Below are 23,780 nucleotides of genomic sequence, written 5' to 3'. Positions count from 1 at the left end.
TAGCAACTGAATGAAGAAGCAAAACATAAAACAAGTGCTGCATGCCTGTGGAACCCTTTCCAGCAGCTAAAGGTTCTGGTCAAGCAATTATTTGGGATGGGAACAGAATTCAGTTCCCTCTGCTCCCCCTTTCTTTCCGGCCCGGAAGTTAATAGCAGCTAGCTCTCATTTTAACTTTTGTAAAGGAGGAGAATTTAGCTTTGCTGTTATTAGAGCACTGCCAGAGCATTCTGTTAGCGACCCTCACCAGAAGGAAATTGCTCTGGAGACACCTTCAAAACACTGCTACGAGATGCAGAAATGCACTGTGGAGCAGAAGCAGCCCATAATGCTACAAACAGTGCCTGTTGGGTGTGCATTAGTACAGTGCCGAGTTCCAAAATGGATTAAGAACAGCAAACAGGGTTAAGATGATAGGCATTCATTCTCTAACTCGGGGGTCGGCAAGGCTTACTTCTGTGGGCTGGGCCGGTGCACTGCGACACCAAAAATGGCTTCTGCGCATGCCCAGACGCCGAAAATTGCGCTTGCACAGAAGCCATTTCTGGCACTGCAGACATGCGCAGACACAATTTCCGGCGTCTGGGCATGCACAGAAGCCATTTCCGGAGCCGCGGAAGAGAGTTCTGCTTTAGTGCAGCACATGGGGACTCACCGAGCAGACAGCTTGGTTCGGGGGTGCCTTGTGGGCCGGTTAACCGGCCCATGGGCCTTAGGTTGCCTACCCCTGCTCTAACTGCCTGAGGAAAACAACAGCCAAACAGCACTTACTAGAAACGAATGCCACTTAAAACACAGGAGTACAAACCAGAATTACTTGATATATATAGATATACAATTTAAAAATAGGTCCTCTAATTTTAAAAAGCTGGAAAAGGTATTTAAATATAAGTGCATTACTTTTGTTAAAACTCTTTGAAGCTGCAAAACTTCCACTAAATATGTTCTATCTAAATATATTCTAAAAAAAGAAAAGACTTAGCAGAGCATGAAACATCCAGTTATAGAATATACTTGCTAGGGTGGGAAAAGCTGCTTGGCATGTGGACTCTTCAGTGTCAAGCTTTGAAGTTTGGTAGTTGCAAGCGGGGAAGTATTTTCTTTTACCTGCGAAACAGCAAAAACAGGGGGGGGAACAACATTGGTTGTTGGCCAAGCTTATAGCAGAGGGTGGGGAAGTATCGCTTTAAGTAAGGAAAGAATGCGGTAACATGAGCAGTAGCCTGGGCTTTGGACACTATATAACAGGAGCATTTACACTGCACACTTTGTAGACTGTGAAAATCTATGGCAGGCACTATTTGTCAAAGGTGTGGTCTCCAGCTACACACTGCCACCAAATGAGAAGGAACCTTTATGGGCAGTAACCACTTCCCAGCCTGTTTGGTGTAGAAGGTATTCCAAGGTGGGATATGTAAAGTCTATACAGGTTCCTGGGTAAAGGGTCTTAAGTGGATGCCTTAGGGATGAGGGAGAATGTGCTTTACCACGCTCTCCCATATTGCCACCTGCACAGAACTGTGGGTGTCAACCTTACAGCATCTACTGCTTGCTAAGGACCCAGGAGCTGCTCAAGCTGTAAGTATTCAATGCTATTTCTCACACCACCAGAGCCATACCCACTACTCCACATGGCATTTACAAAAAGATGTGGTCCCTTAAAAGTGCAGTTTTCTCGCTGGGCTTTATCGTATCCCCCACCCACCAATGGGTAGCAGTAATCCTAGTCAGTGTTTTGACAGGAGGCCAGATAAATGCAGGTTAAAAGCTCTGCTGTAGCAGACCAAAGGCATAGCTTGTCCAACATCCAGTTCTCAAATGCTTATTCAGAGGCATACTGCCTCCGAGAGCAGTACACAGCCATCTAGTAGCAACTGCTAGCCTTAGCCTTCTAATCCCCTTTTAAAGCTGTTTAAACTGGTGGCCATCACTATAATTTGTGTAATTGGTACGCATTCTTACAAATGAAAATAAATGCACTGCATAAAATATTATATACGGTATCTTATCTACTGATAAATGCTTCTTACCAAACGTAGTTTCGAAGGACTTGAGCAAACATCTAGAAATGTAGATTGCCTTTTGAGTCCACCCGAAGTTTCCTCTGCAGTACCAGCCGGTTCAACAACTGCATCGTCAACTTCCATTTTAAGAGAAACAGCAGGTTCCCCTTGATTATTTCCAGAATGAGAAGCAACGTCACACATGTCATTCTCTTGCTGACTCTGCCAGATCTTCTGAGGTGATGTTTGCTCGGAATGTGCATCTTTCATGAACGCTTTTAAATGTGTTTTCCTGTGGAAACTCTTTTTCTTAATGACCGCTTGGAGTTTGTCTTCTTCAGCAATAATATAGACTCGGCAACGTCCTCTAGTGATAGCTGTGTATACATGCTGCCAATTCTGGCGAGGTGTATCGCCAACAACATATACAATAGTATTTTCCTCAGAACCCTGAAAATTATATTGAGCTCTTGAATTAAACTGTTTAAAAAAATGCTTACGGTTGGGTCCAGATTTAGCCATCTATAGAGAAGGTTCACTGAAATAGGGTCTTAGTTAATAATGACTAATTTAAATCCCACTTGTTACTCTAACATGGCTAAGTCAAAATCCAGCTCTAAAAGTTTTACAATAAATTAAGGAGTCTAAATCATCAAGTTTTTATTTTTTCCTTTAAATAAAGCCATTGGCATTGCCTGTAATTTCTACCTCAGAAGCAACAAACAAAAATAGACAGGACTAAAGTAAAAATTTTTCTGTCTAATTCCTATATAGGCACAAGTTAAGTTTCTGAATCATGTGGTCAGGTCTTGCCTCTTCCTTGGCTTCTTACTTTTCCACACTGGCAGACACACACCTCTTTCTAGATTTCAAAAGTTACTTTCTACTATAGATGCTGACTTCTCAAGTTTATGTTGCAGCAGGGCTAGGACAACGTGATGGCTCTCATCGAAGCTTCTACCTACCACAATCCTCTAAGCTGAAGAGTTAAACTACATCTCACAGATGTGATAGTTTTGAGAAATAAATGCTGCTGTTTTGAATTGTGGTATTTCAGCAGTGACCCCACAGCTTACCTGAAATGTGTGAATAGTTCTGGCCCAGGCATGCTTTATCTTAGAGTGTTTCTGGAGGGCTTTGTAATGCATGACATACTCAGGTCCATCAGTTATGCCAATAGTCAGGAAACGGCGACGATCGACTTCCTTATCCTATAAACAGAATATGCAATTTCACTGCTTTTCAGTACAGCATCGATTTGCCAGCTGGGTCCTTTACCTTCAAGCAGTCCTTCCACTAGGAACCCAGCCGTGACATTCTCCCGATTGCACCACAGATGCAGAGATTAAGCCCCATCTGAGAATTGCCTGATCCTCCTGTACTTTGAAGCCACACACCTCATTTTACTTAGATGTGTTAAGTTTTCCAGTTCCCCTGCCTCCTTCCATTTAAGTGTTGCCTCCTTACCCGAGAATCAGGCACAGAGATAGATTTAAGTTTCTAAAAGCAGGCTGATGACAAGTTTTTTTCTGTCACTAAACAACTATTGGGTCAATTGAAGATTTGAGCCAGTGGATACTCACATAGCATCATAGCGCCAATTAGATTTTGATAGCAAGGCTATCACAGAAGCAGAGGATCTTCCATAAAGAAAACCCCACGACTTAATATCAGCAATTGCCCCTTTTTACACCTTTCTATGATAACGAGGTGCATTGCATTGCATCTCTGTCATGGTCTAGAGGTTGACTGCAATTAATCTTGATTAAGCTTGATTTTACTGCTTGGTTTCTTTAAAGCAAAAAATAATAACCCTAACAAATAACTTCCCCGGACAAGAATTACATAGGCATGTTATCGGACAACAAACCTTGGCTACAGCTTGTGGCTAGCGAAAAGGTAGCTTAACCACAAGTCCTGGTTTGGATGACACAAGAATTCAGCACGGTATGGGAATAAAAGAGAACAGAGGAGCCAAAAGGTTGCAAACTCCTTCTTGGGAATGTACACATTTGCATAGTCCCACAACGTGCAAACCAGGCCACTGTAATGCCACAATTTCTGCTACTGTGACTCAGAGATCTTTGAGCGACCAAATAGGATGCAGACTAAGAAAGGAAGCAGCTGCCTTTTCATGTGTGACCTGAAAGGCGGGGGGGAAATGCCTCTTCCTTCCAGGAAGAGTTCCGAAATCCATTGATCATTCTACAGAGTACTTGCCTCTTTAATGAAGAATATTTCTCCATTGCACAACCGCCTATCATCATAACTGTTATTACGGTCATCATCAGCATCAGCGTCACGACCCGAGAGACGAGCTTCCCTTCTGGAGCAGACTTTGCAAGTGCAAGGATCAGAACTCCCAGCGCCTTTAGCATTCTTTGTGCAAGTAACGGAGTCCATTGCGATAAGATCCTTCATATATGCATTCCTTGTGGAACAGATTTTGTCACCGAGCCTAAATTCCAGCCGATTTTTATGGTTTCTGAATCAAATTGAAGCAGAGGTCTAAATTAAATTAAAGTTTCAACAAGTCGCTCTTTCGGTTATGGCATTAATGACTGCCCAACAGCTCCCCAAAGTAATTTTCCTGGCTTTGATAAAGAACATGCAAGAAAGAATCTTGGGAGGTTTGCTAATAGATTTGCCAGCTTTGCTGCATCAATTAAAGCTAAGCTTTTTAAAAAAAAAGTGTACCTCCTGGGAAAACAATAAAATAGCATATTTCTTAGGTTTTTGTTCCAGTTTGTTATGAACGCAGTTAAAAGCAATAAAAAACCCAAGCACACCCCAATTTTAAAAACAATGTTCTCATGCCAGTAAGCTGGCAAACTCATGGATTCTGGACTTTACAAATGTCTGCCAGTACACAAAGAACTAGAAATAAGGACCTTTTCACACAGCGAGAAACGCTGCAGTTGTGAGTGGGACTCCCATGATATGCTCAGTACAGCATTGGAGTGATGTCCTAAGTCCATGCAAGGGGTGAACACAGTCATATTGTAAGTGCTCTGACACTTGTCATGGTGTCCCGTTGTGCCCGAAGTGGTTTAGTCATGCTGACCACATGACCCAGAAAGCTGTCTGTAGACAAACGCTGAAGTCAGATGAACGCCACAACCCCATAGTCGCCTTTGACTGGACGTAACTGCCCAGGGGTCCTTTACCTTTACCTCACCTTACAGCACAAACTGGTTAGGGATAACCTTGAACATCATACAGTGAAAGCTCTTCAAAAATGTCATACCGCGTTGTGTGCCCCGAGTAGTGCTTACAGCAGATTTCATTTATGATGTCACAGTCCTTCCTAAGATAAGAAGAAAAAACTTTATTAGTTTAATTGTGAATTTTATACAATAGATTTAGAATAATAGAAGCCAAGTATTTTCAGTCCCTGTCTTTAACCAGCCAGTGAAATAGCAAACGTTTGCTCCCTGCCAGTAAATCACTTCCAGAGTTATTTGCTCAGACAGAAAAGAACTTAAACAATTAACACTGGCACAAAGAAAAGGCTGAAACAGCTGAAGTAAGGGTTTTTATCCTTACTTTGAGTACTTTGAGTCCTGTGAGAATAAGAGAAGATATCAAGAGCTGCTACAGTCAGTCTTAGGAGTCTCAAAAGCTCAGAGGGCAGTAAGTGAAGCAGAAGAACTGCAGATTGGTCACAGGAAAGGGTAGCTATCTCTGTTCGCAATAAATGACAGAAATACATATATGCTCTAGGAGCGAGAATGGTTTATGATTTAAGCTATTATGGTCTAAGAATAGACCACTGCCCAATGGAAAATACCAGTGATCCACACCTTACACCTATGATAATGATAGGTTTACAATGCACACACATAAAGATCCATTAACTGTAGGAATTGTATACAATACACTATACCTCTCCTTCCTCTTTGCATGCTGCCGATATCAGGTGATACACAACTTTTGCCCTATTTATGCAACATTGTCCTCAAATGCAAGTACCTTGGGGTTTTTTTTCCACCAAAGTGAATGGCAACCATCCACTGACCTAGGAAGAATAACTGGGTGTACTTGGGCATTGCTTAAGGAAACGCTACTCCTGTTTTGCCTCATCTCAAGAGAATTTACTTCATATGGTCTATGGGAGAACCGAGCCAATTGCGAGCTCTGCAGATTCAACAGTCCTTGCACAGAAATTACCATATTTTTCGCTCTATAAGACACACCTTTCCCCTCCTAAAAAGTAAGGGGAAATGTGTGTGCGTCTTATGGAGCAAATGCAGGCTGCGCAGCTATCCCTGAAGCCAGGAGAGCAAGAGGAATGGGTGTGCACCAATGCCTCTTGCTCTCCTGGCTTCAGGGATAGCCACGCAAAACCTCTTGAGCGCAGCGGGAGCGCTCCTGCCTCTTCGCTCAAGAGGCTTTGCGTTGATTTCTTGTTTCTTGTTTTCCTCCTCTAAAAACTAGGTGCGTCTTATGGAGTGAAAAATACGGTTACCCTAGGTCCTCTCTCTTTTTTTCGTTACTCTAGAACACAATGGAAATATTCTAAAAAACTGGCTTTATACAGGCACACACAAAAATCCTTGCAATATACCATAATGGAAAGTGAGATGAGATGGTGTATCATGATAGTATGATATATAGTGCCAATCAAGAGAATACTGGAAAATAAAGAGAAAGCAAGCATTTGATTTACCCTCTTCTAGTTTCGCTGAAGGCACTACAGTAAGGTACAGATATAAAGCCGTTCTTTCCTTAACCATTGCTAAGACAGCAATGTGGAAGGGCTGTAACTCAGTGATAAATATCTGCATTGCATGCAAAAGGTCCCAGGTTCAATGCCCAGCGTCTCAAAGTAGGGGAATGCCCTGTCTGAAACTTGGGTGAACTATTTGGGTAGTGCAGACAAGACCTATGGTCCAGGATGCAAGGGTAACACATTTTCTCCTCTCGTGAGAAGAATACCCCCTCCAATCTCCACCATCAGTTAGTGTTAGTGACTATGTCAGCACTAATCAGAGCTAACTCCTAATGGGGTTTTGAAAACAGTCAGCCCAGGAACTCCACATGCAGAGGAACTGGGGAAGCAAGCCTGTGATTCTGCAATCCAATCCTAATTGCTTCTCCATGTTTGACAGACGGGTCTTTTCTACAATGGTCAGTCAAAGTTAACCCACATCTGCACACATAAAAATAACAATATTTTATTATTTATACCTCACCCATCTGGCTGGATTGCCCCAGCCACTCTGAGCGGCTTCCAACATATATAAAAACATAATAAAGTGTCAAACATTAAAAAACTTCCCAGTACAATTTTTACCTTCTGAAAGCAATGAATTGTGACTGCTCAGGATCTTGGAGTCCTGGCCCATTTTTAAGCAAAGCTTCAATGGCATACTGCAAATCTGATAACAACACAAGACAGAAACTGGTTACAGAACAAGCAACTGAAACCAAAACCACTACAGTCCACTGTGAAATTGCTGGTTACTGACTGCTTGGAGCCATAAAGCTGCAGCCCCTGGGCTGTGCTATAGCCTGCACATGCCTTCCCTGTGGCCACTGAGGATTGCTCAGCACTCACCCCCCCTCCCATCAAGCTGGCAAGTGTGTTTGCAAAGCTGTCAGGGAAGCAGGTACACAGCAATGGCTCTCCCCATCACAGTCCTGCTACTCTCAGCCCACACAGCTATTTATTATTTCACTTATGAATCATTTCCCAGGAAACATCCCAAAGCAATTTAAACAGCACACATGCCATTTCTAATCCAATGCAGATAAAAATCTCCACTTACAAGGCTTTGGCTGTCTGGGGAAAGTGTGATTGCCAGCACCAAACAACAGGGAAGGAATACAATGAAAATCATTTATATCCCATCGCACCCACTGTGTATGTGTGTGTAAGCGAGAGTGGGTGGGCACCCCAGTGCGTGTGCCGCACTTGGGCCAAGAAGCAGACCACCCCTGGCCTTTTAACAACTTAGGATAGGCTAGACAAGTGTCACAAAGCTCTAGGGCAGGGGTGGGGAATCTTCAGCCCGCAGGCCCAATGTGGCCCAGAACAAGTCCCAATTTGGCCCAGGAGGCTGTTTTCACAAAACCATGGCCACCTGTCCCCTGTCTAATGCCAGGTGCAAGACAGATAAGAGATGCAGCAGGACTGGCAGCACCAGTCCCTGCGCGGTTGTCAATCACTCAGCCAATTCCTGCAGAATGCAGTCCTATTCTCACTGCCTTGAGAAGCGCCAGACTGGCCAAGTCCTTTTTGCTGCAATTCCCAGCTGGCTGTATGGTGCATGGAAAGCTCTTATGCAAGGGAATACTGATAGGGGGGCGGAACAACCCATCTGCTAATTGCCTGATGTCATAATGATGTCAGGTGACCGAGAGGTAGATTGTCAGACCTACCTGCCCTGGGGCCAGCAAATGATTCGGCCTGCTTGGCCAAAAACCTTGGCAACAAATCTAATTGCATTTGGTGGAATGTTGAAGTTGCTCTGTGCTTTGTCAAGGAAAGGAGATAATCCATCCCAGTTAAGTACATCATGGATATTGTGCCTGGTGGCTGATAGCATGCAAAACTGCTGGAGTAGGTGGCATTTCTTATGCAAGAAGGTAGATTTGTTGTGCCTCAGCTGTTTTAGCGCATGCTGCCTTGCTTCGGGAATTTAATGTGTGTCAGTAAACCATGACAATTTTATTTTTTTAAAGTAGACCGTGCAAGGCGAAAGGCATCCTATACCTATGCTACCCAGTAGCTAAATCTAAATCCACAGCAATAAAGCATGCATTGGATAATGTGCAGCATTTAAGAAATTTTATTACAAAAGTTTGAAACTCACAGTGACCGGCATCTCCAGGCGGTAAAACAACAAAAATAAATTTCTTTTCAGCACTTGGCACTGCCCACGTTTTGTTCTCTTCCGACATTCTGAGCACTTCATCAAACTCTGGGTATATCCGCTTAGAGATTCTGCATCCAAAATAAAGTAACGAAAGTTTCTCATGCTGCCCTCGACAGGATTGTTTTCCTTATGGGCGACATCATTTAATTTTTAAGCGAAGAACCATAATTTCATTTTATACACAATAACTTATAGAGATTGCACCCTCCCATTACACAATATGTTTATGTATAGTTATCACACCATGCATTCCCAAAAGAACTAGGTTCGGTTTGTCCCAAATGCGGAACTAAATTTCAAACAAACATTAATGGGAAGTGTTTCAAGTACGAGGTTGTTTTTAAATACAAGTGTCCACACATGCATGCATGCATGCATGCATGCACGCACACACACACACACACCAACAATGTTCAAAAGATTTGGGTCCCCCTCCCTTGTTCCTAGACAGAAATGTGACAGTGATAGGCTAAGCTTTCTAAGCATGTTACACATCTCCAGGCAGAAGTTCAACAGAAACTCCAGTGCAACACACACAACTCAAATATTGCTGTGAAGAATAGAGCAGGTTGTGGCAATCAGGTATCTTCCTGTATAAGAGGAGAAAGCTGTCATGGCGCAGTCTGCATGGCCACCACATGACAACAGCAAGGAGGGCAGGTGAAGCTGCACAAGTGAGCAGGATGGCACAGCAAGCAAGCAAGAAGAAGAGTTTGGATTTGATATCCTGCTTTATCACTACCCGAAGGAGTCTCAAAGCGGCTAACATTCTCCTTTCCCTTCCTCCCCCACAACAAACACTCTGTGAGGTGAGTGGGGCTGAGAGACTTCAAAGAAGTGTGACTGGCCCAAGGTCACCCAGCAGCTGCATGTGGAGGAGCGGAGACACGAACCCAGTTCCCCAGATTACGAGACTACCGCTCTTAACCACTACACCACGCTGGCGTGTGGTACAGGCAAGCCTTCCCATGTCCCTTGAGCTTTCGTGTGCATGCACACTTCTTCAGATACACTTCTTCTGAAGAAGTGTGCATGCACACGAAAGCTCATACCAAGAATAACTTAGTTGGTCTTTAAGGTGCTACTGGAAGGAATTTTTGTTTTGTTTTGACTATGGCAGACCAACACGGCTACCTATCTGTAACATGTCCCTTGAGTCACCACCACCTGACAGCCCACTTGCATGTCCACATAATACAGAGAGGGAAGCTTGCGGTGTGCCAGCGGGTGCAAGGAGCAAGCAGGCAGGCAGCCCAGGCTGGTCTGCAGGCCTTCAAGCACTTCCCTCTCCTGTCACAATGGCCCCGATCCTGCTGCCACTGCTGCTCACAAAGAAGAGGCAGCGGTCTTTCTCCCCTTCACACAGCCACCAACAGGAAGAAGCGGGCAGCATCATGGCAAAAAATGGAGAGAGGCTCATTCACCTCTATTCTGTGAGTGGTAGAGGCAGCAGGCATCTTAGGATTGGGCCAGGTCGTGAGGAGATAGGGAGGTCGGGGTGAAATGTGGTGGGGTTAGCAGCAAGGTGGGGGGTTGGCAAGCGCCATAAGCAGGGGCAGCAGCCCCACATTATTTTTCAAAAAAATAAATCCCTACCTTGTTGCATTATCCACAATTAACTGTGACTCAGCCCTGTGGTTAGTTTTCAGTTCTATAGACCAGCCCCTTGACTGAAGGCTCTCAAAAATATCGGCCAGCATATTACCAGGCTCAATGCTGGGTAACTGCCTAACATCACCTAAACGAAGTACAAAGTTATATTTAACGAAATTAGCTGCATTGTCATCATCATTTTATTTATTGCATCTCTATCACACGCTTAGGTCTCTCCAAAGCTGTTTACCGTGATATAGAGGAACACATCAACCCAACTGCTTCCGTCTAAAATACAGCAAAAGCAGTACCAGCTCAGAAGCGATATTGTGTGGTTTTCTTAGTAAGGATTCCCCACCCCCACCCCATCTCTTATAGTTCTCCCCGAGTTGGAAGTCCAAATTAATATGCCAAGAACTTTCTCTGTGTGTGTGTGTGTGTGTGTGTGTGTGTGTGTGTGTTGGCACAATAGCTCATCCTGAGCAGTCTGTAAGGACCTAAGAAGAGCTCTACTGGATCAAGATCAAGTCTGTTGTTATTCTGTCTCTCACAGCTACAATAAACCTACCATTAAAATTATGGACTGGTCGTTTCTTCGTCAGAGGGCAAACAGGCAAATTTAGCAGGGGATCAAATACTTTTCCCCCTCACTGTATGTATGTATGTATGTATGTATGTATGAATGAATGAATAAATATTATTATTATTATTATTATTATTATTATTATTATTATTATTATTATTATTATTTTGCATGGATATAGCTCATTTCGAATTTGTCTTCATTGTTCACCAAAGCTTTACACTTACCAAGAATAATAATCTTCGCCAGCCGGGCATGGTCCAGCAAGAGTTGTAAAACCCTGCTAAGCATTCTCACAGGCACCATACTTCCTTCGTCTACAACCAAGACATTTACTGAAGAAAATTTCCATGGATTGAGTTTACTTTCATTCCATTTAGAGAAACTGTAGGTAACCTAAAAAACAAACAAAAAAACAAAAAAAAATCCCATAATTTAAAATTAGCATTCCTTCAAAGAATGGTTTGGAGCATCGGAGTCATGGGTTTGCTCAGACTATAGTTTGCTATGAGGTCTAAAGCAGCATAGTATGGTCTGCACTTGGCCCTTCAAACTACAATCAGAAACCATGGTTTGAAGCTGAAAGGCCTTTTTTGGGAAATGACGTGAAGAACAGCAGCTTTTAGGGAATCACAATAGTTTCAGTCCTCTCAAATAATGCCAAATACAATATTCAGATTATTAAACTGAAATGCATATGATTATACTACCAGAATATTGGAACGGTTTTAAAAATAATTCCTACCTGATGCAGAGTATAAGCAGGTCGTCCTGTTTTATCAGACAAGAGAGAAGCTGCCCTCCCTGTTGGTGCTGTATATAAAACATTTAAAGATTCATTTCTGCATTGAATCATGTTGGAAGCATGGCCGAAAGTATTCCATTCTTCAGATGCATCGAGGTCCGCTTCAAAATCTTTACAGGCATTCATAACTTCTGCATTTTCTCCCTCACTTAGATAGCAAAAAAGGTGGGTGACTATTGTTGTTTTCCCACAACCACCTTTCCCACTTATGATCGTCACTGGATTGGAACAGATCAGTTCTACAGCACGTTCCTGATCTGGATCTACTTCTACTTTGCGTTTCAATTCCTTCTCGGGTTCTTCAAAGTCGGAATCATGGTTAGAGTTTTCTTGCACACCTGAGGAATTGCCAGGCTCCTTCTGGTCCACTGCGCAAGGTTCCTCATCGTTTATTTCACTCTTAGCAAATACGTCTCTCAAGTTAGTTGCATGTGCACTTCTATTAAGTACTTTTTTCGGATCAGCATGCAGCCGCCATGGGGTTTTATCTCTGAGCTCGCGTACAGAAGCTGCAATTTGCTTTTCAGAATTGAACAAATGGGGAAGGAAAACAAGCTCTTTCTCAGTAACCACAATTTTTTCATCTTTCATAAATTTAATCGATTCCCAGGCGTGTTCCACGGGCATATTCTCTGATACCATACGTGTCAGTTCATGCTGATCTTCATGTGTATGTCCCATTTCTGCACAGCTCTGTTTGAGCTTTTCATATACCATTAGTGCATTCTTCTGCAAATCGGGAATCTTCTCAAGAATATGTCTGCACTCGCGTATGGTCTTCCAAGGTGCTTCACCAAAGTAAGTATGCAGCTCTCTTTTCATTATCTTTCAGAGAAAGCAAAAACCTGTTATTTTGACACATGGCATTTTTAACAGTACTCTATAAAGTTAGAAGGCATGCAACCTTCCATCAGCTTTGGTGCACTATTTTCAACCAAAGCAAGCAAGTTCAACAGAAATTCCAAAATCCAATTCCAATGTTGGCCAAAACATTAAGAGCGGTATGCAACGAAGTAGTCCATTAGTACAAAGACTTCCCCTCGCTCTTCTCCCCAACTCCAACCCATCTGCTTCAGAGGGTTGGCAGGAGGGGAAAAAACCCAGAACAGATTTAGGGGAGGCACAGAAACAGGAGGGAGGGGGAAGTTCTGTTGCACAGCCAGAAGTCTTTGCACTAAGAGAACTTACTGTAATGGATCCTGCTCTAAGACTACAATTCTATACCCTGCTACACAAGTCCTATAATTTCCAACTGGGGACAGAAGAACAACAGCTAAAAACTAGTATTCGCCGAAATTAAAAAACCTAATGAGCAGAGGACTGCTAGGCTTAGGAACAAAAGGAAGACTGATTGGGAACAGCTCCAAGGACTTTGTTAAGCTCGCTAAGAACGCTGGGACTAGGGTGGCAGACACCAAGGACAAGCTGTGTGCACAGATGGTCAGGGAAGCCCAAAGTAGGCTGCAGGACTTGCCACATCAATTCTTCCATTAGCAAGTATACGGTATGAAGATACTCATCTGTATTTCGCTGCTACACCTGGATCAGGAGAGGGTGTGACTGTTCTAAACTAGTGCCTGGGTACAGTAGTGAGCTGAAAGGCCTACAAAGCAAGAATGAATCCTGTTTAGAGCAGGCATAGGCAAACTGGGCCCTCCAGATGTTTGGGGACTACAATTCCCATCATCCCTGACCAGTGGTCCTGTTAGCTAGGGATCATGGGAGTTGTAGTCCCCAAACATCTGGAGGGCCCAGTTTGCCTATGCCTGAGATAGAGACTCTGGATGAGCAGTGCCCAAGTCTAGGAGTTCCCCTGTTTGGGACAAGGTTGTACTCCCTCCGAAGGAACAGGTGCATAGTTTTGGGGGTGCACCAAGATCCATCTTTGTCACTGGAGGTTCAGGTGACCCCTGTGACAAACGGTGCCTGTTATCACCTTATGCTGGCATGCCAAACTTGACTTTTCCCTGGCCATAGGGATTGATGCACCACTAACCTCAGGGTAATGGGCTCTGCTATGTGTGGAGCTTCCCTGGAAGCCGCAGCTGGAGCAGAATGCTGCAGCCAAGTTGCTGAGTGAAGCACCTTGATGTGCACATATTGCACCTGTGCTGAGGGACCTGCACTGGCTGCCGATCAGCTACTGGGCCACCTTCAAGGTATTGTTAAATACATAAAACCCTGAACAGCCTGGCACCAGGTTACCTGAAAGACTGTAATGTCCATGTATAGACCTGTAAGATCACTTAGATCACCTGGGGAAATTCTACTCGTAGCCCTGCATCCTACAGATCATCATAGGGTGGCCATTTTCTGCTACTGCCCCTATATTATGGGATGCCCTGCCCTCTGCCATAAGTGAAGCAGCAACCATCAGTTGCTTCATATAGCTTGTAAACGCATCGTTTTTCTAGGCCCTTCTTCCCTGACTCCTAAAGTTGGACCCTGTCTTATGTGTCTGAATCCCCCAACTCCTGTTTTATTGGCTTCTATAGCCTTTTATTATTGCTGTTTTATTGGTTCTAGGCTGCAGTTTGGGTTTTAGTGATATTGGTGTCTGTGTGTGTGTGCACTGTAGACTGATTAGGGATTTTGAAAATATTAAGCAGTTAATGAAACTTTTAAATAAATAAATAAATAAATAAAGCAACTTTATATTTGGTGCAAATCAAGCCTCTCCTCTCTCTCTGGATTAGAATGCAACCCAGCTGTACTAAAAGAAACCACTGCATCTAATCTTGTTGAAGCCATTTTAAAATCTATTGTAGTACAGTATGACTACAATTCAGCTGACTTGAGTTATAGGTTATTAAGGGGGAAAACGGAGTCCCATTATCAAATGAACTACCATCCTATCATGCTTTTTTGTTGGCATCCGTCTGTCTCGAGAGACAACGGAGCCCAAGTCAAACGTCTGTGTTAGCAGTACTGAGGAAAGCAGTGTGTCTGGAGGTCCTGGGCTGCCCAGGCAACAATATTAGCTTCTTACTTCTCCGAATCCAAGTTTCCATGGCTCTTCCCTCAAGATCTTATCCAACTTTGTCAATGTATAATCTTCATCGTGTATTTTGCTCCAGTCCAACTTTTCAATGCAACAAGAAACAGCTCGTGGCAGAAGCAGCGGCATTAATTCCAATATAATCGGAAAGGACAAGGCTACTAGTACAGCTTTCCCTGCAACTGTATAAAAATCGAAGTCAGTATGTTTTATTGCAAGTTCAATTTAGCATGGCAAAAGATTCCTCATGTACAGTTACTGAAAGTAGTTCCAAACACCACAATCTCATATACGTTGGGTTGGAATCAAAGGTACCCTTCCTCCATTGGAGGCATCTTTGAATCCATCCTGTGGACATTTGTCATCCATTTCTTACTTTGTGGCAGCTTACATAGATTTCTGAAGCCAAGAAAGCAGCATCTGCTTTGAAAGAGAGCGAGAGAGAGCAAGAACGAACTGCTGCTATTTATGAATGAGTTGGGACACTGTTTGAAAATGTTAGCAAATTCCTGGTTCAAATATTAAGTATCTTGGCTTGTTAAGTCAAGTTATGCATAAGTCCTGTGCGCCCTCACACTGAGTTCTTGCATTGCCTCCTTCTGGATCTGAAACAGCACTTTGACACCGTTTCAGATCCAAGTTTGTTCTAAACCTGGGAACTACCGTTTCTTGGTTCAAGACGCAACGGGAAACTTTGGTTTAATTAATCCAGGGAGTCCTCAACTGCTGTGTGCCGAAAAAGGAAAAGGGAAGGCCAACAAAATGACAGAAGGCACAGGTGCATGCGTTTCTCAATTTAATAAGCCAAGGCAGTTTATATCTGAACCAAGCCAATTTTAGCACAGGGAATCTGAATACAGTCACTCAACAAGCCAGTATAAGAGAGTTGTGGCTCCTGGAAACTCAAGAGTAGCTATGAGCAGAGTTTCACTCATTCTTTGTGTGTGCCTGGTATGTTCTGAATGTAAATATAGGAATAGCCAGCATAGTGTGACCCTGCTACTGAAGGGTATCCAAAGGCATAGACTTACACTGCCTTTAAAAATAATAATAATTTTCTAAAATAATATTATTTTAAAATTCCTTTAAAGCAATAAAACTACAACTAATCCGGGACACACCTGCCAGACTGGTGACTGGGAGTGGCCACTGGGACCATATAATACCAGTCCTAAAAGATCTACATAGGCAACCCAGTATGTTTCTGAGCACAGCACAGTCTTGGTGCTGACCTTTTAAAGCCCTAAATGGCTAGGCTCAAGGTCGTCACCTGAACTAGCCAGGTTGTTTAACTTACAATCAATCACAGTCAGTCCATCATTTGGAAAATAAAGGCTTTAGAGCTGTCTTGTCCCCAAAATGGCAACTAGACATTCTGTTTTGGTGACTGTGAGCTTGGTTTAAGGGGCCATTTGGCACCTAGTTTATATATCTGAATTTCTAACACTGCCGCTGAGCAAATGATGGAAATGAATGCAACCCTTAAAAAGTACAGTGGTGCCCCGCAAGACGAATGCCTCACTAAACGAAAAACCCGCAAGACGAAAGGGTTTTCCGATTTTTAGCGGCTTCACAAGACGAATTTCCCTATGGGCTTGCTTCGCAAGACGAAAGCCCATAGGGAAATCTCCAGGGACAGCGGGGAAGCGCAGCACGCTTTCTCCTCTGTTCCCGGACCTGTCCTAAGGCTTGCGGTGGGAGGAGGGTTTTCCTCCCCACCGCCAACATTCAGAAGGCTGTTCTGAAGGCTGGCGGTGGGAAGAAAATCCCTTCTCCCCCGCCAGCCTTCAGAAGAGTTCCCGCAGGGCTGCCTAGGCTGCGGATAGCAGCCTGCTGCCCCGCGCGAGGGGTGCTCTTCTTCAGAGCGCCCCTCACGCCGGGCAGACATCCGCAGCTTGGGGAGCCCTGCAGGAGTTCCCCGCAGGGCTCTCCAAGCTGCGGATAGCAGCCTGCTGCCCCTATCCGCAGCTTGGAGAGCCCTGCGGGGAAGTCCTGCAGGGCTCCCCAAGCTGCAGATGTCTGCCCCGCGCAAGGGGCGCTCTGCTTCTCCCCCCGCCAGCCTTCAGAAGAGGTCCGGGGACAGACTGTCCGGGGTCCAGGGACAGACCGGGGACCTGGTCTGAAGGCGGTCTCCATAGGAACGCATTAATTGATTTTCAATGTATTCCTATGGGAAACCGTGCTTCGCAAGACGAAAAACTCTCAAGAAGAAAAAACTTGTGGAATGAATTAATTTCGTCTTGCGAGGCACCACTGTATTGGCCCCACCCCCAGCTGATAGAAAAATCATCTTGCCCAACCATAGATTCTGGATTGTTTTTCCTTATGGACAAACACAGCTTCCTTAGCCTTTGATATAATGTTTGAAATGGTTACAAAACATTGTTTTCCTTATAGCTAACCTAAATGTGGTAATGGCCAGTTTGTAGCTATTGCTTCTTAGGCCTACACTTCGATCTTAACATAAAAATACTTCCTTTAAAAAAAGAAAAGTTTGAAGAATGATACTGAAGTCTATTACTACCACTTTATAAACATATTAAAAAACCTGAATTCCTATCTGATTTCCATATAAAGTTAAGAACAGTGAAGTAGCCACTATAATAAGAAACAATTGAGTATTACATAGTTATACTTACATGACTCCTTAACATAATGAAAAATGTTAAAGTTTTTGGTATCTGTACAAGTTTGACTTTGGGTATTTGTAGATATCGCTCCTTCCTGAAGTTTTGACTCCTGAAACTGTTTCAGTGTTTTTTCAAGATGTGCAAAGCTTAGAGAAGACTCTTTAGGAAACCATTCAAGGAATGCATCTTTAAATAATGATGGGACATCACATTTTCCAAAGAACAGTGAAATAATATAGTTCTCTGCTTCAGGCTGCAGAAAATAAGATGGGTAGCTCTTCATATAGTACTTTGACTGAGACTGCGTAAGTTTGGCATTCACTTTCCACCAGGGATCAACCAATGGAAACCGTCCAGTCACTTCGTATGTCTTTTGGGATGCTTCCTCCTGAATTATAACTGAAATGGATTAAAAAAGGATTGTCAGTACAATAGTCAAATGTGCTGGTACAATATTATTTCTAGCGGGTTTTAAAAAAACAGTCAATGATATGGCATGGGGGTCTGCTCAGATATAGGCTCTCCTAGAATACACAGGTTCCACCAATAATTGTTGGAATGCAGAAGAGATTTGTGCATATAAGGGCAATCAGTTTTGCAAGAAGTAACCTTTCAAATACATGAGGCAAAATTACAGGGTAAACACAATTATTCTCTTAATATCTGACTTCCACTTTTCTCACATATAGGACCAACCCAGAAAAACCTGAAATCATGGTTTCCCATTACAGTTGTACCTTGGAAGTCAAACGGAATCCATTCTGGAAGTCCGTTTGACTTCAAAAACGTTCAAAAACCAAAGCACAGCTTCTGATCGGCTGCAGGAAGCTCCTGCAGCCAATCGGAAGTCGCAGAAGCCCTGTCAGACATTCGGCTTCCAAAAATAGTTTGCAAACTTCCAGGTTTGTGGCATTTGGGAGCCAAAACTTTCAAGAACTAAGCTGTTTGAAAACCAAGGTACGACTGTATACGAACAAGCCTAGATGGGTCTCAGGCTCATATGCTCTTCCTCTCCTCTCCTCACATGGAAATGCAAAACACTCATCTTTAAGCAAACCATGTTCCTGGTTACATCAGAACTCTAGGAACTGAGGCTTGTTAGAAGTCAGGGTCGAAATACAGATTCAGATCTTGGCTTGCTTTTAAAAGATGTACAATAGTCTGTTTTCATAAACAATCTCCCCTAGATTGTGCTCACCAAAAAACAGTTCTACAGTTTGTGTTTACTGCAAATGCCAGCTGTGTAGAGCCCTGAGAAACATATGAAAGTTCAAGCTTACTTCCACGCACATCCCAAACAATTATTTAATGTTGTATGGATTGTGCTTTCTTCATGAAAAGGAATGTATGTATGTACGTACCACACTTGAGTGAAAGGTACACTTGAACTACAGTATGGCGTGATGTTTAGTGTTGGACTTATCCCAGTGGTGTCCAAACTTTTTTCAATGAGGACCAGGTTTGACGAAGTGAAGGGCCATGGGGGCTGACCAAAGGACCAACCGAAGTTGACCTTTTCTTAGGATTGAAGTTGTTGAGCTTTTTTATTTATTTTACCCCAAAGTTGTTAAGCTTCTTTTAGGATTGAAGCTGTTAAGGATTTTACCCCAGGAAATAAAGCCATGAAGCTCATGATATGACCTTGGGCTAGTCACTACCTCTCAGCCTTATTTACCTCACAGGGTTGTTGCATGGACAAAATGAGTACAGAGAGAACCATTAATCATCACTCTCACTGCTTATGTAGAGCCTTAACAGCAAGACATTTGAACCCAGCTCTTACAGAGTCCCCGACTGCTCCTTCCAAGGCAGAAGTAGTGCAAGCTGAACGTAAGACGCCTAACTCACTGAGTGCCTTGGGCCAACTGATACCTCTTGGCCTAATGGACTTCACATGGGGAGAACCAGTGGTGTAGCGTGGGTTGTCAGCACCCGGGGCAAGGCAAGTAATTTGTGCCTCCTAACCCGTGGATTTGCGCCCCCTAACCCTAACCCCCAGATGTTGCAGCCGGCCCCCCCAGCACCCCCCACGCTACGCCACTGGGGAGAACCAAATATGCCACTTTGAGCTCCTTTGAGAAAAGAGTGGGAGATAACTGCAATAAACACTTTCAAAAGCAAAGTGCCCACTAGAAACAATGGAATTAGGAAATGAAGACAGGCCAAGGAATCAGTTCTGCATTTGTTGGCAAACACTTTGCAAAATCAGGAAGAAGAGCAACCGCTATACATGACTATGCAAAAGGGAGTCCCATGCAGTTGAATAGGACTTGCTCTCTTTTAAGTGTGTATAGTATTACAGTCTTGAACTGCAGGGAAAAAAATAACAAATCAACAATTAAGTCTTTTGCAACGTAAATAAATACAGTGTTACCTCAGGTTAAGTACTTAATTCGTTCCGGAGGTCCGTTCTTAACCTGAAACTGTTCTTAACCTGAAGCACCACTTTAGCTAATGGGGCCTCCTGCTGCTGCCATGCCGCCGGAGCACGATTTCTGTTCTCAACCTGAAGCAAAGTTCTTAACCCAAGGTACTATTTCTGGCTTAGCGGAGTCTGTAACCTGAAGCGTATGTAACCCGAGGTACCACTGCAGTCCCGTGGCACCTGAAAGGCTACCAGTTTTATTACAGCATCAGCTTTTGTGGGCTAGGATTCACTTCAGCAGGTGCACCCAGGGCTTTTTTCCCCTTTCCAGCTCTCCAGAACTCAGTTCCAGCAGCACCTCTCAAGTGGGCACCGTTGCCATTCTAAGAGAACCAAGTTCCGTCACCTCTTTCTCTAGAAAAATAGCACTGGATGCAACAATGAGTTGGCAAGAATGGGTGTGGAGAGAGGTCTGAGGCAACTGAAATGCAGGAAATATCACACTTTAATGACGTTAAATGTAAAACTAACTACGGCGATTCATTCATACGGCAGCATGGGTGGGCAATTGCCCCCCTCCAATTCCACCCTGACCCCTCGATTCACAGTTTTCATTTTTAAAAACCCCAAAAGTTTCTACCATTTGTAGAACCTGAAATATGAGGCAAAGGTACAGGCACTATTCCAACTACAGTACTCCCTTTCAGCCTTTTACTGGTCTCCCCACCACCAGGAAATGTTTCCTCGGACGCCCATGCAAGTCCGAGGTGCTGCTGCTGCTTTGTGTTAGCACCTAAAGTGGTTTAAAAAGTGAAAGACACACAAACGCCAAGCATTTCTATTCCTAAAAGGCGTGGGGTTTGTTTCCTGTTAATGCAGAGGCGCAGGCGCTTCCCTGTTTCTTCCAGCTACACTAGCTGAAGACAAGTTTCGGGTCCCACAGCCTCGCCCCTCGGACTGCTAGTGTCTCATTCTGGCCAAGCGCCTCCTCAAATGCAAAGAGGAGGGAGATGCCGCCCAGCGGGTCCGCGGGACATGCGCCACGCGGACAGGCAGGCAGGCGCGCAAGGCAGCGAAGGCGCCTCCCCAGGGCCGAGGCGCGCGCCTCCTCCGGCTCCTTACGGGTCTTGCGCGCTGGTCTGTGAAGCGGCTGCTGGTTCGCGCCACCGAAAACATCTTCGAAACCCTCCGGGTCCGGGTCGTCGTCCTCGTCGTCGTTGCTCTCTGCATCTTCGTCCTCGGGAGCCGCCTTTCCTTCCTTGGTTTTCAGCGGCCGCAAGAGCCCCCAGACCTCGAAAGAGCGACTCTGGCCCGACCGGCGGCGCTGCGCCATCTTTCGGAGTTCCCGCCTGGGCAGCGCCTTCCTCCGCGCGCAGCCGCTGCTCCGCCTGTAAAGATGTGCCGCCGCTTCCGGCCTGCGGGGCCAAAAACAACAGCAGCAAGAAGCGCCCTGTTTCCGGCTGTGCGCAAGAGATTGTGCCTGCGCAATCAAGATTAGCAAAGCAACAGTGCGGTTGGTGTGAGAAAAGCACGGAAGTTGCCTCAGTTTTGGGAGCGGTGGCTGTGCTTAGCAATCTTTTGCAACAAAAGCAACTCGCCTCATTAGGTTCGAAGCGCTTTTATAAAGGACTTGAGCTTAATATCAAAGTCCCTTCCCACCGCGCAGAGCCACAATTTCTAGCACGCTTAAACTACAGATCCCAGGATTCTTTAGGGAAAGCTTTAAATGTTGGGCATCCAGCCTGTGGCACCTTAAAGGTAAAGGGACCCCTGACCATTAGGTCCAGTCATGACCAACTCTGGGGTTGCGGCGCTCATCTTGCTTTATTGGTCGAGGGAGCCGGCATACAGCTTCAGGGCCATGTGGCCAGCAGGACTAAGCTGCTTCTGGTGAACCAGAGCAGCGCACGGAAACGCCGTTTACCTTCCCGCCGGAGCGGTACCTATTTATCTACTTGCACTTTGACGTGCTTTTGAACTGCTAGGTTGGCAAGAGCAGGGACTGAGCAATGGGAACTCACCCCGTCACGGGGATTCAAACCGCTGACCTGATCGGCAAGTCCTAGGCTCTGTGGTTTAACCCACAGTGCCACCCACAACCCTTAAAGACATCTTAAAGACGAATAAATGCTGCAATCGTTAAGCCTCATTGAATTCGATAGGACTTATGAGCAGGCATGAGAAGAGCTGCACTGCTAGTCTGTAAACTAAGATACTCAGAAGTGGCTTGAGTTGGCCATAAACAACCTGATGAATGCTGGGTTGACGGTTATGCATTGCTTTTACATTGCTACAAATTCCCTTGAGCATACTTGCAAAAAAAAAAAAAAAGGCAGCCCTATGCAGAGTTACTTTTAACACTGAATTTAGGGAGCTTACCTCTTGAGTAAACATGCACGACATCACACTTCCATCTATTAAATAAAGCTGCAGTCCTAAATATGTTTACTAAGGACAGGACCATAATAGTTATCACTGGACACCAATACTTATTTCAGAAAAACCATGCATATAATTGCACTGTTGCTGGACCCACCTCGACTTTTTGAGGGGCCCCATTTGCTGCTCCCCTTCTAACTACATTTGTTCCTCTGGCCCTGCACTAAAACCATGTGCAGAGTGCTATCCTGTTTATGTTCAATCAGAAGTAAGCCCAACTATGTTCAGACACACTTACCTATGAGTAAGTCCCATTGAACTGAGTGGGGCTTACTTCTGAGTAAGCATGTATTGCATTGTGAAAACATTGGCATTATTGATAGTCGATTTCCTTTCTGTTTCCATAGCATTCCATATCCATTCTTGAGGAAATCAGCCCTGAGTGCTCACTGGAAGGACACATCCTGAAGCTGAGGCTCCAATACTTTGGCCACCTCATGAGAAGAGAAGATTCCCTGGAAAAGACCCTGATGCTGGGAAAGATTGAGGACACAAGGAGAAGGGGACGACAGAGGATGAGATGGTTGGACAGTGTTCTCGAAGCTACCAGCATGAATTTGACCAAACTGCAGGAGGCAGTGGAAGACAGGAGTGCCTGGCGTGCTCTGGTCCGTGGGGTCACGAAGAGTCGGACACGACTAAACGACTAAACAACAATATGGCCACTCTGGGCAGACTCATGACTGCCTCCCTTCTTGCCTGTATTTTGGCAAAGAAGGATGGCTTGATCATCTCTACTTGACTGGCTGCTGCAGAAGCTGGCAAATAACTTCATCGGAAGCCATGTTCCATGCAAATGTAAGGTAAGCATTACACTTACCAAGATAATAGGATAGCATGCAAAACTGTGAGTTCTTTCCGAGGTGGAAAGAACCTAGCAAAAATACCTATTGCAAATGGGCAAAGACACCACTGAGCAAACATCAAAAGGTGAATATAACAAAGCCTGCTTCTTTGCAGGAACTATTTTCATACAATCTTAACCATTTTGGACCTGTCAGAAAAGAACCATAGAATTGCAGAGTTTGACGGATCATCTAGTAACAGATCACCACCAGCCAGGTCCCACAACTTCAACATTAAGCTTTCATTTCACCCAAACACATCGAATTCAGTGCTAGGCAGTGTGGCAAATGGTGATTCATTAGTTTATGAGATGATCATTCATAAACTTGAGATAATAACGTTAAATTAAATCATTCTTTAATTTATGGGAAATAATATTCCTACCTCATAAATCCAGGAGAATTGCTTTATCTCAAATGTGCTGGTAAAGATGTGCACATGTCTCATCCCCCTTGACACTTATATTAGCTCATCATCGTGGCAGAGACCTCTCAAAATAACTCCCCAGAATGATAGCTTTGGGGCTGGCACAGAAGATAAATCTAGTAGCTGTAAAGTTAGAGGTCAGGGAATTGATGTTATAGGTTTGAAAGGAGCAGACATGCACTCCAAAATGCTTGCTTAATTTCATAGGCGC

At 44.3% G+C, this 23,780-nt stretch overlaps 1 protein-coding gene across 1 annotated transcript; it reads right to left on the bottom strand.

Annotated features, from left to right (window-relative positions):
- Window positions 1-916: 916 nt before the first annotated feature.
- On the bottom strand, window positions 917-21,284 carry HELB (DNA helicase B). Its single transcript, XM_081928006.1, has 13 exons — window positions 20,981-21,284; window positions 17,503-17,892; window positions 14,855-15,045; window positions 11,806-12,690; window positions 11,288-11,456; window positions 10,481-10,622; window positions 8,822-8,952; window positions 7,300-7,384; window positions 5,251-5,310; window positions 4,224-4,488; window positions 3,080-3,214; window positions 2,031-2,453; window positions 917-1,107 (listed from the first exon to the last, which is right to left on the bottom strand). Exons 1-13 carry the CDS (start codon window positions 21,189-21,191, stop codon window positions 1,018-1,020), a joined length of 3,177 nt encoding a protein of 1,058 aa, XP_081784132.1. The 5' UTR covers window positions 21,192-21,284; the 3' UTR covers window positions 917-1,017.
- Between the last annotated feature and the right edge of the window lie 2,496 nt (window positions 21,285-23,780).

Source organism: Podarcis melisellensis, assembly GCF_964234715.1.
Source record: "Podarcis melisellensis genome assembly, chromosome: 10".
NCBI classification, from domain to species: Eukaryota; Metazoa; Chordata; class Lepidosauria; order Squamata; family Lacertidae; genus Podarcis; species Podarcis melisellensis.
This window is presented reverse-complemented; position numbering and strand designations above follow the sequence as displayed.